At 32.9% G+C, this 18,745-nt stretch overlaps 4 protein-coding genes across 5 annotated transcripts; 1 reads left to right on the top strand and 3 right to left on the bottom strand.

Moving 5' to 3' along the window:
* Positions 1 to 4,056: 4,056 nt before the first annotated feature.
* Positions 4,057 to 6,017, top strand: LOC125846893 (galactinol synthase 2-like). The gene is made up of 3 exons (XM_049526580.1): positions 4,057 to 4,455; positions 5,068 to 5,391; positions 5,477 to 6,017. The coding sequence occupies exons 1-3, from the start codon at positions 4,132 to 4,134 to the stop codon at positions 5,822 to 5,824; spliced, it is 996 nt and encodes a 331-aa protein (XP_049382537.1). The 5' UTR covers positions 4,057 to 4,131; the 3' UTR covers positions 5,825 to 6,017.
* A 926-nt stretch (positions 6,018 to 6,943) lies between these two features.
* On the bottom strand, positions 6,944 to 7,733 carry LOC125846902 (putative germin-like protein 2-1). The gene is made up of 2 exons (XM_049526593.1): positions 7,603 to 7,733; positions 6,944 to 7,506 (listed from the first exon to the last, which is right to left on the bottom strand). Exons 1-2 carry the CDS (start codon positions 7,724 to 7,726, stop codon positions 6,944 to 6,946), a joined length of 687 nt encoding a protein of 228 aa, XP_049382550.1. The 5' UTR covers positions 7,727 to 7,733.
* Positions 7,734 to 10,364: 2,631 nt separating this feature from the next.
* LOC125846897 (lipid phosphate phosphatase epsilon 2, chloroplastic-like) lies at positions 10,365 to 13,954 on the bottom strand. Its single transcript, XM_049526585.1, has 4 exons — positions 13,610 to 13,954; positions 11,810 to 12,035; positions 10,869 to 10,942; positions 10,365 to 10,696 (listed from the first exon to the last, which is right to left on the bottom strand). The coding sequence occupies exons 1-4, from the start codon at positions 13,865 to 13,867 to the stop codon at positions 10,457 to 10,459; spliced, it is 798 nt and encodes a 265-aa protein (XP_049382542.1). The 5' UTR covers positions 13,868 to 13,954; the 3' UTR covers positions 10,365 to 10,456.
* Positions 13,955 to 14,404: 450 nt separating this feature from the next.
* LOC125846903 (lipid phosphate phosphatase epsilon 2, chloroplastic-like) lies at positions 14,405 to 18,454 on the bottom strand. Of its 2 annotated transcripts, none has more exons than XM_049526595.1 (4): positions 18,244 to 18,454; positions 16,711 to 16,936; positions 15,310 to 15,383; positions 14,405 to 15,035 (listed from the first exon to the last, which is right to left on the bottom strand). In XM_049526595.1, the coding sequence occupies exons 1-4, from the start codon at positions 18,373 to 18,375 to the stop codon at positions 14,808 to 14,810; spliced, it is 660 nt and encodes a 219-aa protein (XP_049382552.1). In that variant the 5' UTR covers positions 18,376 to 18,454; the 3' UTR covers positions 14,405 to 14,807. The 2 variants fall into 2 exon arrangements, with proteins under 2 accessions (XP_049382552.1, XP_049382553.1); XM_049526596.1 differs by having other exon boundaries at positions 18,240 to 18,437.
* Between the last annotated feature and the right edge of the window lie 291 nt (positions 18,455 to 18,745).

The following is an 18,745-nucleotide window of genomic DNA, read 5'->3' as shown; positions in this document are numbered from 1 at the left end:
GAAATCGTGAGTTCGAATAATTAAGGTAAAAAAAATAAAATATATTTCTTTTGTCTAAATTTATGTGACACATTTCGAATTTCGAGATTCAATTCAATTTATTTTTTATCGTAAATTCTTCATGTTTCTTTTAAATATTTTGGATTGTCAATTATTGAGACTAGTAATAATTTTTACGTATAAATTTTATTCAAAAAGATTTCATGCGTAAATTTTCAATCAAACTTAAATTACTTACTCGCGAAAAAAAATAAACAAAAAAAAAATCATTCTCCTCGATTGTGGGAATCCTAGGCGAAAAAGGCGAGGGATCTAATTCTATAAGTCATCACTTTAGAGGATAATGTTTTTGGTCGGTTTGAGGTTTTTTCAACGGTTAAGACCAACTAACTTAACCGAAAAGTTTGGAGAAATAGATTAAAAAATAACAATTGTTATTTGACGAGGCTAAGTTATATAATTAGTGCAAGGAATTATTATTGGCATAATACATATATTGGACCCTAAACTTGGCTTCAAATTTTAACTTTGACCTCCAACTTTCATAGTGCACAAATAGGCACTTTAACTTGTATAAAATAGAACAAATAGACACACATGTCCTACATGGCATCCTACATGTCATTTTTTGTCCTACGTGGTGTCCTACGTGTATTGTGCCATGTAGGACTCGTGTGTTTACTTGTTCTACTTTGTACAAGTTAAAGTGCCTATTTGTGCACTATGAAAGTTGGAGGTCAAAGTTAAAATTTGATGCCAAGTTTAGGGTCCAATATATGTATTATGCCATTATTATTAGAGTAAATTTTAGGTTTAGAACCTGTGCTAGTATTATAATATATAGATAATCTATTTACTTTTGTTTTTTTTTAATTTTATATTATTAAAAGATTTTATTTATAAATAACTTTAATAATTTTGCTTCAAATATGTTATTACTAAACAACGTTTTAGTCAAACATTCAAATATTACATCACCAAGTAATGTTATGTTAAACACGATTATATTAATCGATACCCAAAATCCCAAATATTGCATCACCAAGTGATATTTGGTGGGTGACAAACTCACAATTATGTTAGTCAAATACTTTTATGGTGAGTAAATAATTTTTTGTATATTTATTATAGTAAGCTAAAAATAAGTAGAATTTGTATTTTTAAATTTGATCCTTCATTTTATCTCTTTAGTTGATTTTAGATATTTCTAAAAGAAAACTTGGAAATAAGTGTATATAAGTTGTTTCCTTCGATGTAAAAAGATTCTTGACTCAAAGTAAACTACATTAATATTTTTATGTTTATTTAAGCACGTGACAAAATTTTAAATTGTCAACATTATTGATTATTCAGAAAATTGATTATTATTTTATTTTTGCATGATTTTTAAGATAATTATTTTAATATTATAATATCATATTACTTAAAATAAGTATACACCCCAATATCAATATATCTATCATCATTTTACACAATCTCGTGCAACGCATGTGTCGATGGACTAACTAATTGAAATGAATATTTTTTTTTTCTAGTATCAAAATGATATACTTTGAACTATATTATTATCAGATATGGACTAATATGAGTACAAGCTTAACATAATTAAAGAGTAATTAAGCGATCAAGTCATTAATAATCATGCTAAATATGTGAATATTCACAAATAAAGAGATCAAAATACATTTTTCATTTAATTAAAGGTCATATACTTAGTTAAATATTACAAAATTATAACTATATCTTTTCTAAAATTAAGGGATCAAAAAATATTACTATTAAGTGTTTTTTAAAAAACTTTATATAGTTTAAAAACATTAGTCAAATTTCAAATATTGCATTACAAATGATGTTTGGTCGGCTATAGTTATGTTAGTCATCATCAGGTGATATTTGATCGGTGATAGTTATGTTAATTTATCATCAGGTGGCGTTTGGTCGGCGATAGTTATGTTAATTATCACTCAGGTGATGTTTGGTCGGCGATAGTAAATATTAGTCGTTACCCGGTGGTATTTGATCAACAATGATTACATTAATCAAATACCTCCATTTATGAGAAAATAATTTTTGTATTAACATCCGTGAGTAAATGTTTTTTTCTATTTATTATCATTGCAAGCTAAAATAATTTATTTGTTTTTTGGTATTTTCATAATTTCGATCCTTCATTTTACCTTTTTAGTCAATTTTAGATATTTTTAAAAGGAAACATGAATTGTGTGACATCACAGAATAAATGACATGTATATAAATTGTCCCCTTTCAATGTAAAATTAAAGGTCCATTATTCGAATTAAATTACATTAATATTTCTTATGTTTAAGGAGTACGCGACAAATTGAATTTTTAATTGTTAACATTGATCATTCAAAAATTCCTTATTTTTTTCATTTGTGTATAATGTTTAAGTTAGGTTTTTTTAAAAAATAATATGGATATTACTTAAAATAAGTGTACGCTCCAATATCAAGTGATGTGCGATCATCTTATATATGATTCGACAATCACGTATAATGCACGTGTTAAGAGACTCAATAATTGAGACGAGTGTTATATTGGTCATTTTGTACAGGAAAATAATATATTTTGAACTTTTTTGTTGAACTATATTATTATCAAATATAATATAACAGTGATTGAACGTAACTATTGATAATCAAGGTTAAACTTGTGAATATTATAAAGGAATCAAAAAGTGATTTTGATCAATTTAATTACATAGCGTAACTTATTTCCATTACATTACATATGAGAGGATATTATAATAATCTTAATTTCTGGTATCATATTATTTGTGTCAGAACCTAAGTTAATAATATTTTCAATTACTTAAGTTTGTTTGGGATACAATAAAACATACGACTTGTTTTGTCTAATTATACTACACTTGTGTTGCTCTCACGAAAGTGATTTTTGATCCATTTAATTAACCTATCGGACTCTAAACACTTAATAATGACTTCTTCATAAGTAGCCTGACATGCATTTTCTTTAAAGGAATTATATTCAAAAGAAGTAGCTAATCTTTTACATTAAAAAAGAGACCCAGGTGTTAATTATATGTGTGCACTTTAAGGATGAGATAATGTTGGGTGGGCCAAAAAATTGATTACTCTAAGTGTATACAAGTTTGATTAACTATAGTAATTAAGAAAGATTATCAAAGATTTAACATAAGTTATTCAATTTAGGCATAATACCTCAAACTATGTTTGGATAATTTATTTACATATTTAAACTAAATTTTATTTTAATTGAACATCTTAACTTTTACTAATAGAGTGCTCTAATTAGACTCTTTCGATTTAAATTTTGAGCTTTTCTTTGTGTGTATTTTCATTAATTTGTTGGTTATAATATAGTTAAGTTAATCATATAAAATATGTCATCTTCTTTAATTATATGTATTCGCTCATATAAATCATAAAACTCCATCAAATTTTTTTTATTTTAGATTGGTGCCCGTGATTAAAAGAGATAACATATTTTGACGTGATTGGCTTAACTGTCTACTAAATAAATACAAATACATCTAAAAGTTTATCAAAATTCAAATCAACATTATTAAGAATTGAGATATTTAATTAATACACAACTTAATTTAAATATATAAATAAAATATTCTAACAAATTTAATAGACCGACTAGATAATAAACCTTCTATATAATAAGTATAATACTTTGCCCTCACCTGCACCGCCAATTTTATCCATAATTTTCTCTCTTGGATATAAAAAATAACCGACGAAGTCAAACGCATTGACACGACGTCGTACGCTCTTGCCCACAGCTGAATTTCATTTCCCATGCAATTTTTTTTTTTTAAAAAAAATATTACTAAATTTTTTTAGTTTTGAATATCTAAATTTTTTGTTTGAAATATCGAATTAATATAATCTAATTTAACTTTGAAAATTAGTCAAATTGACTTTCAAAAAACGCAACATGACAAATAAAAGTAGACTCTGGGAGTATTTTTACCATCTTGCCTAATGCCTATATAAAGGTACTCAAGGCACCATACTCTATACACATAAAAAAAAAACTCATCAACATACAAAACACAAAAAATAATTCTCTTCTAAACTCACAAAGAACTTTAATATATTTTTCCAAAACAAGTTGAAAATGAATCCAAATGTATTTGATGTTGCAAACAATGGTTTGGCTAAGGCAGCAAGTTTGTTTAGCCATGCCTATGTGACATTTTTGGCAGGAAACGGTGACTACGTAAAAGGTGTTGTTGGTTTAGCTAAAGGGTTGAGAAAGGTAAAATCTGCGTACCCTCTAGTGGTGGCGGTGTTGCCTGACGTCCCAGAGGAACACCGCCACATATTGATCAATCAGGGTTGTATAGTCCGGGAGATCGAACCGGTTTATCCTCCGGAAAATCAGACTCAGTTTGCTATGGCTTACTATGTCATCAACTACTCTAAACTCCGCATTTGGGAGGTACGTATAAACTAGCTTTTAGGTTTGAATTTAAACTTTAATTTTGTGCACTAAATGTGTATACGTTCAGTCTTAATCTTTTGAATCAAGTTATATACATCGAAGCTAGTATATAGATATATTTTGAATTCCCTAAATATAAGATTAGAGATTCACTCAGTCATTGAAGGGGTTCAAAATTTATCTTGAGGTTTCAAGTTTAGGCGTTTAGCCTTGATTTTTATTAACTTTTTTTTGGAGTTGAACTCCGTAAAATACGTTTGACCATAAAATTTTGGAATTCAAATTATTTTGAAGAATATGAAAAACAACCAAAAAGTGTTTTCACTCCAAATTACTCACGAAAAGTAAAAAAAAAACAACTCCAATTTATATTTAATGCCAAAGATAATTGAATTCAAATATCGTTTTTCACTCAAACGCCCACTAAATCTCGAGCACTGTATTTTTATTTTTCAACCCAATAATGAAAATTTTGAATCCGCCTCTGGACCAAATACAAAATTTGTACGTCAAATGGTGTACAAATTTCATTACTACACGTACGTATGCTATTTGTGACGTTATTAAAAAAGAGATTAAATTAGTTTTTGTGATGATTAAATAATGCAGTTTGTGGAGTATAGGAAGATGATATACTTGGATGGAGATATCCAAGTTTTTAAGAACATAGACCATTTATTTGACTTACCAAATGGCTATTTCTACGCCGTGATGGACTGTTTCTGTGAGAAAACATGGAGCCATTCCCCACAATACAATATTGGTTATTGCCAACAGTCTCCAGAAAAAGTTCAGTGGCCTGAACAAGATTTAGGACCAAAACCAAATCTTTATTTCAATGCAGGCATGTTTGTATTTGAGCCAAGTCTCCTTACTTACGATGACCTTTTGAGTTTCCTCCAAGTAACCCCTCCTACCTCTTTTGCTGAACAGGTAATAATTAATTTTTATTTATTTTTTCTTGTAGTAAGTCTAAATAACACTTATATATATATGATGATGAAATTATTGTGTACAGGATTTATTGAACATGTTCTTCAAGGACATTTACAAGCCAATTCCAAACAAGTACAACTTAGTTTTAGCTATGTTGTGGCGTCATCCTGAGAATATTGTAGAGATTGATAAGGTGAAAGTTGTTCATTACTGTGCAGCAGGATCCAAACCCTGGAGATACACAGGAGACGAAGAGAACATGGATAGACAAGATATAAAGATGCTAGTCAAAAATTGGACGGAGATATATAATGATGAATCACTTGATTACAACAACAATATTAATAATACTGATAACAAGTTCATGCCAATGCTTTCTAAAGCCCCTCGCGGTGGCCGGGGCTGTCATACAGCCCCATCCGCCGCTTAGGTTGGGGACAGACGAACGAAAACTTATATTATGGGGTCGTACTTAGCTCTACTATAAATATATGTATTTAGATACGTGCTATTTTAAGTACGTTCTCCATGAATTTGTGTTTACTATTATTATTATTATGAAAATGTATTGGGAGAATATATGAATGAACTATATATATACGTATTATTAGTTTTGATTTGTTAGTTTTATATGGAAGTCCAACCATATAAAAATGGCTTTGGCATCTTCAAGACTTCAACCAGCTAGCACTGCATCCGACCTTAAAGTGACTGGTAAATAATGCTTAATTGTTGTTTCTTTGTCTTAGATTATCTATCGTGATTTCTAAAAATAATTATCTCAAATTATTTATCGTATTGAATAAAATTAGCTATTTTCTCCCTATTTCACCCATAGTAGTGTTTATTTTTTAATACTACAAATACCACAATCACAAGGTGATGTTATGATTATTCAAATATCAATAAACCATAAATAATTTTTCCATAAAAAAAATCCTCCTAATTAGTATTTCTTAAGGTGTGTAAAACAGAATCATAACAGATACAATTTGAAACGGAGGGAGTACTCATAACGGAAACAATTTTCATTAATGGAAAATCTTGCAAGAATCCTAAACTTGAAAATGTTGATGACTTCTTTAGATAAGGCATAAACAAGCTAGGAAATACGTCAAGTTATGAATTTGAATCATCAGTACTACTAGTCATGAACATCAACAATATAATATGTTTGGCATTTCTTTAGCTCGTATTAAAAAGTCAAATATAACATTCTTGAAAAAAAAAATTATATTATTGCCACAAAATCTATTATTTATCATAGTGTGTTGGTTTTGTCCTTTTTAACATTGGCCTAAATATGAAAAACAAACTACTCACCAAGATTTTGAACCCCAAAATGTCTTTTTTTTTATAACAACAAACAATAAATGTCATTTTTTTATAACACAACAATAACATATATATCTCGCTTAGTATATCCAATAATACAAAGTTCAAGTAAAACCAGTCAACATGACTGGATAATCTTGAAGTTTGTTAACGATTACAAGATAAGGAACACACAAATTAATAATTATAGCACCATAATCTGTCTTATACTAATTTAGTTGTTATCCCACCAGAATTGTGACTGGAGATAATTCACAACTTTCTTATCAACTTGGAATGCTTTGGCGAGAACATCATTATTGATGGGTGGATCGGAGCCAAATACTGCATTTGCGATAGTGATGACTCCTGGATTTTGACTACTAAGTCCAGCAAATGCAACGGCTTTAGTTTTTCCCACGTTAAACTGAAAATGAATCAAACCTATTGGAAAAACGAACACATCTCCAGGATGTAGAATCTTGGTAAAAAGCTTGTTCTTCATATTTGGACCAGGGTTTGAAAGGACAAAACCAACATAGAGTGTGCCCTCAAGGACTGTAAGCACCTCGGTTCCTCTAGGGTGCGTGTGTGGTGGGTTGAGACCATAAGGTGCATAGTCAATACGAGCTAAAGAAATTCCCATAGTGTTGAGCCCTGGTAAGTTGTTGACGTTCACAGCTGTTACAGCAGATCCAACATTATTTGAAGTATTTCCAGCTACGTTTAAACCTGATTTGAAGAAGTCATCTGCAGTGACAACTTTTGGATCTTTGCATACTTTTCCATTCACAAAAACTGCATCATATATATAAGGAATTATAATTAGAACATTACAAAACTAGTTGTGTTACAATTATTATTGAAATAAGTTGAAGTAGCTTGATAATTTACCAGTAGTCATAGAGTCATTAACAGCAACACAAAAATCTTGTAAAGGACTAGGATCAGATGCATGGCTTATTGAAGTCACCACAGCCAATATGGCAATGATTAATACAAAGGACTTAAGAGCCATCACTAATTAGAAATTAACTCTAAAAAAAATTGATTTATTATTGTTCTATCTGTTTGTATGTGATTTATAATTTGATAAGAGAGGTATCCCTATATATAGATAAAACATTATTTGAATTAGTCTTAAAAGTTCCCCTAATTAAACAAAGTGTGAATTAGCTTCTGCACAATTACCAAGTAATAAATGGTAGTAGTAGTAAAATTTTGAAGATTTCATGAGTTGTGAAGTTGGGTCAACAACTATAAGGACTAATTAATCTTATAATTTTATGAGAAGATTTAAGAAGCAGTTTATAACAACTTCATATAATTATTAAAGACTAAATCATATTTGTGGAGGACTTATTATTGGAAATGGTCATGATTATAATATTGGATGCGGAAGAAAAAAGAAGTTGAGTATGATAGAAACTTTAACCATGAAAATATTAGGGATAAGGGTCTGAAAAATACCCAACTTTGGTTGAATTTGCTGTTGCGATACTAAACTTTCATGAGGACCTATTTAATACCGTATTTTAAACATATATATTTGTCCACGTGGACATAAAAAATAATGCAAAATTATAAATAGTAATGTGTCCACGTGGGCACATATATACTTTTAAAATACACTATTAAATAATTCAGGGGGTAAAAAATACGGTATTAAATAGTCTAGGGAGGAAATAGGTTCTCATGAAAGTTTAGTATCGCAACAGCAAATTCGACCAAAGTTGGGGTATTTTTCAGACCATTATCCCAAAATAATAAGCAGATAATTAATGCATGGCATGATATGGCAATGGTTATTGGTTAATACAAAGGAGAACTATATAATTATACATACTTCACTGTTGTATATATTATTATTATCTATACTTTTAAAATATTACGTATTTTACTATCAATTAAGAGTTTCATACCATATATTGAGAAAGATACACTCAGATACATGTACTTTTGTACCAGAATCACTAAAATAGGAGAGAGGAGAGCGAAATGGGAAGGGATGCGAGAGAGATTTGTTATGTATCCCAGATACATGTGAATCACACTAGATATATGTATCTCTATGTATATGGCATGATTCGCATGTGACTGGGATACCAGATACATAGAAGAGTGGCAAGCGAGATGAGAGAGAAGTGAGGGAGGCGAGCGAGATTTGTTATGTATCTCAGATACATGTGAATCCACTTGGATATAATGTATCTAGAACAAATTACACCTAATTTTGACCCCAAGTATCTCGAGATACATGTATCTGAACGCATCAAAATTTGATATGATACGTAATATTGTAGGCTAAAATATATCTAAATAATTAGCTTATAAACTAGTGAGATTATTTATGTATGTTTCCCCAGTACAAAGGACTTGAGAGCCACCACTAATTAGTTAAAATTCAGTGTAAATTATTTGAATTCTTAAAATAAAATTTGTTAAATTGATGGTACGAGAAGTTGTGTAGCAATGCTGTTCTTTTGTCGCACATGTGTTTATCAATCAAGAGCCCATTAACACACAATACAATAATAGTATAATAATAAGAAATTGATCCAGTAGGTTATGGTACAGTGGTGAGACTGTCATATCAGGTCTAGAAGAAAATCATTCAGATTTAATCGAAGTTCTAATACGGATATCAAACACTGGGCATAGAAGAAGAAATTGGATAAATAAAGGGAAGTTTAAATTGGTAAAAAAAAAATATAACCCTTCCATGTAATATACTTTGATCATATTCATCTCACATCTCAAAGCATATATGTAAAGTACTATTGAAAGTTTTACCTTTTCTAATTTTCCAATTTTGACTTATTGTTAACTCCGTTTTTCTTTGGCATTTTTCTTATAGCTAATTAATATTGACCATTTTCAATGACCCGGGGAGATTAATCAGTCTCTATAGTTGTTGAAGAAAAGTTGATCAGGATTTTGGTTTATTATAAACTAATGATGAAAGACTTGGTAATTAATTAATTCATTGTTTATTTTAAGGGGTTTAATTTGAGGATTCATTCTAGAAATTTGATCCATAATTGATTTTGCTTGACGTGGTCTCAATCCACCTCATACACATCCTAGAGAAAAGGAACAAAGGTTCTTGTTGTTCTTAAAGGAGGACTCTATCTTTGTTTCATCCTTTCTAACCCTGGCCCAAAGACTAATGCAACTGCATTCGCTGGTCTGAGCAGCCAAAATCCAGGAGTTCTCACAATTTCAAATACAGTATTTGGCTCAGAAGTCAGATCCACCAATTGATGATGTTGTCCTCCTAAAGCATTCCAAGTTGACAAGAAAATGATTGATCATCTTCAAAAACAGTTTTGGTGGGATAATAACTAAAAGTATAAAACAATACTCATGTTTGTTTCTTGAAAACTACTATTAATTTGATGTTTTAATTACATTTATGAAGCTATAGTTCCATGTTAAGTTGTATTTAGTGATGGGAAATGGGCAGATTGAAAATGGATAGAGTTAAAATGGATTATAAAGCTACATATAATAATATAAGCAGTTATAACCAATAGGAGCAGCAGTTATAGTAGAGACTATAAAGACAACAAAATTCCTATTCAAATCGAACTGTAGAGCTGGGTAACTCTTGTTGATTTATAACCATTTTGAGTTCCACATTAGCTAATGAAAAGTAATGAGCAAAGTTGAGAAGAATTTTCTCATAAAACTATAAGCTTTGTTTTGTTAGTTTCTATATGAAAGTTCAATGTTAGTGTGTAGTTTCTCAGTAGTATAAGTTGATCTCCTCAAGAACCCAATATCGGATCACATATAGGAGAAAGCTAGCACAAATGGCTGCTGTGCCAAGAACAACAACAATCCGAACCCACAAGTGTGAAATAAATGCATCAAGGACTATCGCATCCCACAACCAAAACCAGAAAATGGAGAAAGAGAATCCCAGTGCAGCACCCACGGATACTTGGCTGGTTGTGTGAAATTGTTGTGAAACCCGTAGCCAAGACTGCACAAACACAAGGAAAGAGCAGGTCAATTTATGGCTACAACAGTTGAAACAAACCAAGGTTTTGTGCAGATAATCGATTGAAAGAAGGTAAAAGCCCAACTGCTGCTCTGCAAGCATATGAAAGTAACAGACAAAAACCAACTAAATGAAGGTCCAGTTGTAGACTTACAAAGTAGGAGCCAATTGAAAAGATGAGTGCGCTAATTACTGCAGTGATTCCGTTTAACCCAAAATATTCTACCACTGTGTCAAACAAAAAGAAAAGATGTATCAGAGGTTGTGTATGGAGTGTACTATGGACTATGGGGAGTTTTAAATGGCATAGCTGCACACAGAAACTCAAGAAACAAGAAAAAGGAAAATTGAAGAGCGCCACCTGTGTCCTTTCTAGTAATCCTATTCATCAAATGAAAAACAATATTGTTCGAAGGTGTATCTGAGGCAAAATCAATTCAATATGAATCTTTGCCAGTCAGAGCATTTGTGAAGACAGACGATTGTAGCAGACAGATTATTCAAGGACACAAGTTATCATATGACATAACGATAACTTTAATTAGAAGAGCTGCTCATACAAGCACAACATTGTCTCCTAAAGTTTAAGTATATGCAACACAATCACATTACAACTATCACACAAACGGAAGAAAGAGTGCAAATTCAGCAACACATACCACCTCTTTATACCAAGTTAGGAATTAGAATATGCAGGGTTAATAACTTAATTGATTGCTTAAAGTCTCATAGGAAGTTCTGATAGAGAATACAGATAGAGAGCAGAAAAAGAGCCCAGTAAACCCAAGGAAGAAAAAGGAACACATCCTAGGAGACCAAAGATGGAAAGATTATGCAGAACAAGGTGATAACAAATTTATCTAAAAAGAATTGACAAGGTAACATCAAAAATCCGAATGAACCCATTTTATAGTTTTATCACTGCAGGATGGCCTCTTTAGATCATAATCAAAGGGACAAGGCCATTTCACTTCTTGAAGTATTCAACTCTTCTTACGTAAAATGCATATTGACAGATTTAGAGTTTAAAGGATGAAGAATATCTAAATCAATTATATTTTATCCATCTGCGCAATTATTAGCTAAGAAAATTACTTGAGACAATACAGAACGTCACTGTATAAAAGATTGACTGCGCATGAGAAGATGGCATTCCAGGATCCGATCTTATCGTAGAAACAGGTCGCTCTTGGTTTAGAATTCTCTTCAATACAGTTGAGAGCCCAGAATTCAGAACAGAACCAGAAGCAGCCCAAAGAGCTTCCGCATCATGTCTCCAAAGGAAGATTATACCAAAAAGTGCAGCAACCAGCCACTTACTCTGCACTTTAGTTACTAAGAAATTAGAAATCTTTACAACATTTTTCTCCAAAGCCAAAACTTTGAGCAGAAATTTGAGAGATGGATACAACCAGTTCCATTCTTGCAAAGAAATTAGATCAAGTAAAATCACCAAAACGCAATCCAAAATTTTCCAGTCAAGTAAGCAGGTCAGTAGCAACAATCTGATCATGGTGATGAAATGTATCCTAATTTATAGTGTGATGTCAAAACGCATGATATTCAAACGACAGTAAATTTGGGAGTCTCCAGGTAAGTTGCATTACATCATTGAAAGAAAAACTGAGATCTTTATGGAAGGTATTCCCTCATTTAACAAAAATAAAGGGTAAGAGAATATAGATGGCACCGAAGGTGACCTGAAAATTACCAGATTAACATTAGCATAAGAAAGGTGAGCTTCTAAGACCAAAAGCCAACCTAACACTAAAACTGGTAAACCAGCTGCAGTTTACTTCCAAGGATGAAGACAGAAGCAAATTAAAGATTCTTACTATCCTGTTATTTGCAACAATCAATACATTCCAAAATTGTCAATTTCACTTGTTCTGGAAAACTGGAACTTAATACCTAGCTCATCTTAAGAATCAAGGGTTAGCAATAAAATGAACAACAGTAGGCTGCAAATGTAGGACTATCAGGTTAATTTGAAAGGTCTTCTAAAATTATAGACGCCAGGATGGTACAGGACAACACCAAGTTAACATGCTTAAGACTAAAAGGTCTTTTGAATTGAAGAACTCCAGGATAGTAAAAGTGAAACACATAGCAAGTATGCTTCATAATACCTTTCTGTATATATGCGGTATGTGCTCATTATAGCCTCAAATCTTAGCATTGCCGTAGCCTACTACTAGCAATTTCATCTTGAACTTCGGTGATAAGCAGAAGAGGTCAAATAAGTTGACAATTTACTTATGTAACACTTCAACTCTTTTATAAGTCTAATCAACAGCATCCTTTAGCAAATTAATTAGCCTTGTATTAGAAACATTTAATTCAAAAATTATGAGCTTCAAAGGATTTGTAAAACTTCATGAAGATGGGGTAAGGGAGCTTATGTAAGTCTGACACCAAAACAAGGAATGAAAATTTAGGAGTCCTTCTAGCAAAGAACCGCAATCAAGGGTATAGCCTAGTGGTGAATGAAATGGTTGGGAATCATGAGGTTTCAGGTTCAAACAAAAACACTAAGTGATTCTTCTCAACTATCCTAGCCTTGGTGGACAAAGTTACACGAATACCAAAGTCATAAAATTAAAAACCAAGCTAAGAACCAAAAATGTCCCTCTTGTCGTTCACTTATTATTTTTACCCTTTGGCTGCACATAGGGTAAACCACGCTCCTATGCAATATATTGCAAACCACATAGGTGAGATAACCCGCACTAAGCAAGGGTTTCGAACTTAACACCTCTAACATGGAAGTTCCAAATCCAAACCACTGGACCACCTTCGGGTCTTGTCGTTCACTTATTTATTAAGCAGCGAGGATGAGCATTAACATGTAAGCACAAAGCAAATAAAGAAACTGCACAAAGAAGTTGAACGAACCAAGCTATTGAGAGTGGCGTTAAGCCCAGCTGAAGCAGAACTCGAGGACCCATCAACGAAAACTTCTTCTTTTTCAAAACTGACACCCATCGCCTCATCTTCTGCGGTGGTTCGAGTTCTAGCAATAGTTAATGGAGATGATTTGTGTCTTGTATACAGAGAAAAAGAAGCGAACTTCCGACGGAAATCCAATTTGGAATTGGAAAATTTTGGAAAACGAAGAAAGGGGGAAATAACAAGGGCAGTTGCAATAGACATTGTTGGAATTTTTCTCTAATTGAAAACAAAAGCCCCACAGGCAGAAATGTAACAGGACGACGACTAGAGTCTAGAAGATTTTGAGAATTTTCAAGGTTACTAAATAGTTGTTTGAACTCAATAATAACTAATAACAAGTGGCAATCGTTAGTTCCTCAAAAATATGGAAACCATTTTTGTTAGATGTGGTGGATTTATATTTTTGTTCATATCTTAGTATCCACTAATTTTAATTTTATATTATGAATTCGAAATCTTTAGGTAAGAGTGAGAGAATCTTATTTATCTCACCACAATTTTATTGATAATAGTAACACGATGGTAATGGTACGATGCAATATAGGCACTTGTTATTGATAAAAGATGATCAATTATGCAACTATCAAACTGATTGCTGAATTCAGATTCTTTTTGTCTAAAGTAGAAATCCAGTTGGATTATCGTCCTATATAAAAAAAATTAACTTTAATCTTGTCATTTTAGTAAATCGATATGGGTAGATATTGTACAAGTTAATCTACTCTATAGTCATTAATGAAAATAGAAACTATATTTTCTACAATTTCATAATATGATCCACTCAAGATTACTTTTATTTCTTATTTTTAATATGTTAGGCCGTGTTAACATATGTCCGGCTCAATCTAGTGCATTCTTTTATGACGATGATACGTGGCGTTCTTGAGTCAATCCGCAACCCAAAAATATCAAAAGAAAATAGGTATGCCAACTTTGCAGAGCAATGTACACAAGTGACATTGAACTTTTGACGGTGTTTGTCCATGGGCTTAACTTTTGGCTATTTACCAATGGACAAGCGAGGTCAAAAGTTCAAAACCAATCATTTCCAAGGGTGTAATTTCCTGCCAATAACCACTTCTAGAATTGTTATCAAACACTTCCAGAATCATGAGTGTGTACTTTCTCACTATATAAAGAATCAGTTTCTCTCAAGAACCCAGTATCGGAACATATAAAGGAGAAAGTTAACGCAAATGGCTACCGTGCCAAGAACAACAAGAATCCGAATCCACAAGTGGGATATAAATGCATCAAGGACTATTGCATCCCACAACCAAAACCAGAAAACGGAGAAAGAGAATCCCAGTGCAGCACCTACGGCTACTTGACTGGTCGTGTGGAGTTGTTGTGAAACCCGTAGCCATGACTGCACAAACACAACGAAAAAGCAGATCAATGTATGGTTACAATAGTCACAACTAAACTAAGGTCTTGTGAAGAAAACCAGTTGAAATAAAGGTAGAAACCATAATGCTGACAAGCGAAGCTTGCCCAAGGGGTTGAGCGCCTCCCTCATCAACCGGTAGGTTGAGGGTTTGAGTCACACTAGATAGTAAGTGGGAACACTACTGATCCTCCTAGAGGTAGAGGGTGGGGGTGGGAAATAAACCAAACTGCTATTCTGCAATCTGTCTACTTACCAAGTAGGAGCCAATTGCAAAGATAAGTGCACTAATGACTGCAGTGATTCCATTTAACCCGAAATATTCTACCACTGTGTCAAAACAAAAAGAAAAAGATGATATTAGACGTTGGTATGAAGTGTCTTTAATGGCATAGCTGCACATGAAAATTCAAGAAGCGAGTAAAGGAAAATTGAAATGTCAAACAACGTGCAAACTCCCTGTCTTTTCTAGTTATCTTATTCATCAAATAAAAACCACATGGCTATAAGGTAAATTTGAGGCATAATCAATTGAATCTTAACCAATACCAACCAGAGCACTTGTGCAGATACGTATTAGTAGCAGACAGGTTATTCAAGCACACAAGTTACCATAGGACATCATGACAACATTAATTTGAGAACTACTTGTAAAGGCACAATAGACGTGCTAAAGCGCCGCTTTCAATGTCATTAAGAGATCACAAAGTTTAGGTATGTGCAATACAATCACATACAGCTATCACATAAGGCAAAGCGAGAGTGCATATGCAGTATCACTTCTCTAGGCCTGAGTATGGATTAGAATCTGCTGGGTTAAAATGTACTGACAACCCAGAAATGTTAGCACTTTACTTTACTCACATAATCACTAACCCAAACTGTTCTTTGTCATATATTTTCTATCCATATCAAGCATTCAGGACAGCTGCCGAAATGACTTTCTTTGGCTAGTGCATTTCCTACACTCTTTACAACAGTAGCTTATTACTACAAAACCTTAAGCATGTACATAGATTGATAACTGATAACAGATACAGAAGAATTTGAACAGCACTTTGTTGTAGCTTGGCTCTTTGGACTTGAGTACTGGTAGGTATTGCAAGAAAAATATCAAATTTACAAGAGATTTTTTCTAGAGGTCCATGATGGTTGAACAGCTCTCAGATACACCTAGACATTGCCCTAAAACCTTGGTATGACAATCTATAGCGGTGCATGAGTGCCTCTCTAGAAGCCATTCACATCCTAGTATATCCATAGTCAGAGGAGAGAAGTTGTACAGATCATCTAATTGATTGCTTTAAACCTTGTAGGAAGTTCTAAATCTTGAAGAGAATAAGCAATAGTCCAGTGAAAAAACTCGCAGCAATTGAAGAAAGGGAACATATAGTAAGAGAAGAAAGAGATTAAAGATAGAAAGCATAAATATAACAAGCTAATGGAAAAATTACAACAAAAAAGAGGGACAAGGTAACAACAAAAATCCTCATGAACCTGATTTGTAAGTTTATCTGCAATGCATGGAGGCCTCTTTCACTATCAAAAGGATAAGGCCAGTTTGGTTAATGAAAATTTACTCTTAAGCAAATGCACAAGGATGGATAATTATCTAAACCAAGCATGTTTTCTTAATCTGATTGACTGAGAATATTACTTGAGACAACACAGAACATCACTGTATAGAAAATTGACTGTGCATGAGTAGATGGCATTCCCGGGTCTGATCTTATCGCAGAAACAGGTCGCTCCTGGTTTAGTATTCTCTTCAATACAGTTGAGAGTCCAGCATTCAGAATAGAACCAGAAGCTGCCCAAAGTGCTTCTGTGTCATGCCTCCAAAGGAAGATTATACCAAAAACTGCAGCCACCAGCCACTTACTCTGCATTTTGAGGTAATTAAGAATTTAGATATCTTTACATGATTTTTTCCAACGCCAAAATTTTAAGCAGACTGAGATATGGATATAACCAGTTACGTTCTTGCGGAAAAATTAAGATAAAGTAATGACCATAAAGAATTCAAATTATCAGGTCAAGCAAACAGGTTCACTGCACCAATCTGATCTATCTGAGGAAATGTATCCTTAATTTATAGTGCAATGCTAAAAGCATGATGATTCAAATGATAGAGTTGAATTTGGAAGTCTCTGGATTAGGGACTCTTTATTTTGAGAAGTAAAAGTCTCTGGATGAGTTACACAACATCCTTACAGAAAAAATCAGATCATTATGGAAAGGATTCTTTCATTAAACACTAGAGTTCCAGAATTTATTTATTTTTTGGTTTCCCATCCAGGGTACCTGCATTGGAGCTGGTGAAGCTGGTAGTTTTGCTAATGGTGTTCAAAACTTTAGTATATATCTCTAAAAAGTTGTTTTAACCTATATACACAATATTATTTTCTATATGCACAATATAGTTTTTCAACAAAGAGTGTGCCGCTGATTAGAGACCAATAATCCAGATTCGCACCGTGTAGGGCCCATTACCATCTTAACAGTAGCACAAAAAATCTGTGAGCTTTTAGGACCAAAAACCAACCCAACACCAAAACTGGTAAACCAGTTGCAGTCTACTCCGCTCCTTAGGGCAGGGGTGGAGCCAGCCTTCTATTAGGGGGTTCATCCTGTAGAAATCTGATGATTGGAACGTGTCAAAGGAACAGGTTCAACGAAGCTGACAGGCGTGTCTACAACACATCTGAACCCCTTCGGCGGAAAATATTATTACTATTTATACTATATTAGATGTCAAACCCTCATCGATTAGTTCGTGTGTTTAATTCTTCAGATTTTGAACCCTTATAAAAATACTAGCTCCGCCACTACCTTAGGGTACTGACAGATGCTAATTTAAAAAGCTTCACGATTTCATGCCATTTAGTTGGAAAAAATATGAAAATTAGATTTTCAAAATCTGATAAAATTTCATGGCCAAGCAGATAAACTTGCAAAATCTATGGTCAAACACAAGGTAGGACTTCAATTACAGAATGAAAATTCAGGGGGGGTTGGCAAAGAACATAGTGAAAATGCAAGAATTCACCTCCTACGGTAAAGGTCAAATCTTTCCCTCCTCTCTTCCATTTTTCTTTTCAAAAACTAATTAACATGTAAGAACAAAAGAAATCAAGAAACAGTACAAGAGGTTAAAAATGAATGGTGAAAAATTAACGAACCAACCAACCAGGCTATTGAGAGTGGCGTTGAATCGAGCAGAAGCGGAAGTTGAGAAGTCATGAATGAGAGCTTGTTGTTCAAAAGCTCCAAGCTTTACAGCAACATCCTCAGCATCTCCATTTCTGAGTAAATCCGCCATATTCCGGGATAAGGAAGAAAAATTCCACCTCAATCGAAAATGGTTTGGGTTTTTTCGAAAGGGCACTTAAGACATTTTCCAAAGCCCCACACGCACAAATGTTTAAAAAATGGAATGTAATTTTTGTGGGATGTGGTAGATTTCCATTTTTATTTTTTTGGTTTTCCTTCGTTCAAAAAATGTGATCTTTGTTGTATAATAGAACAAACACTAATACTTTAATTGAATCGGTCAAGATCAAATCTGTTTATCAAAGTGCTTCTTCGGTGTCCGGAGTCCATATTAGAGTTCCGATTAAATTCGAATCGCGCTCTGCAGGACCCATTTGGGGGTGGCGCTTTCAACATGAATTTTCTCCATATCCAGAGCT

Source organism: Solanum stenotomum, chromosome 12 (assembly GCF_019186545.1).
Source record: "Solanum stenotomum isolate F172 chromosome 12, ASM1918654v1, whole genome shotgun sequence".
NCBI classification, from domain to species: Eukaryota; Viridiplantae; Streptophyta; class Magnoliopsida; order Solanales; family Solanaceae; genus Solanum; species Solanum stenotomum.
Note: the sequence above shows the minus strand (reverse complement) of the source record. Positions and strands in the feature narration are given on the sequence as shown.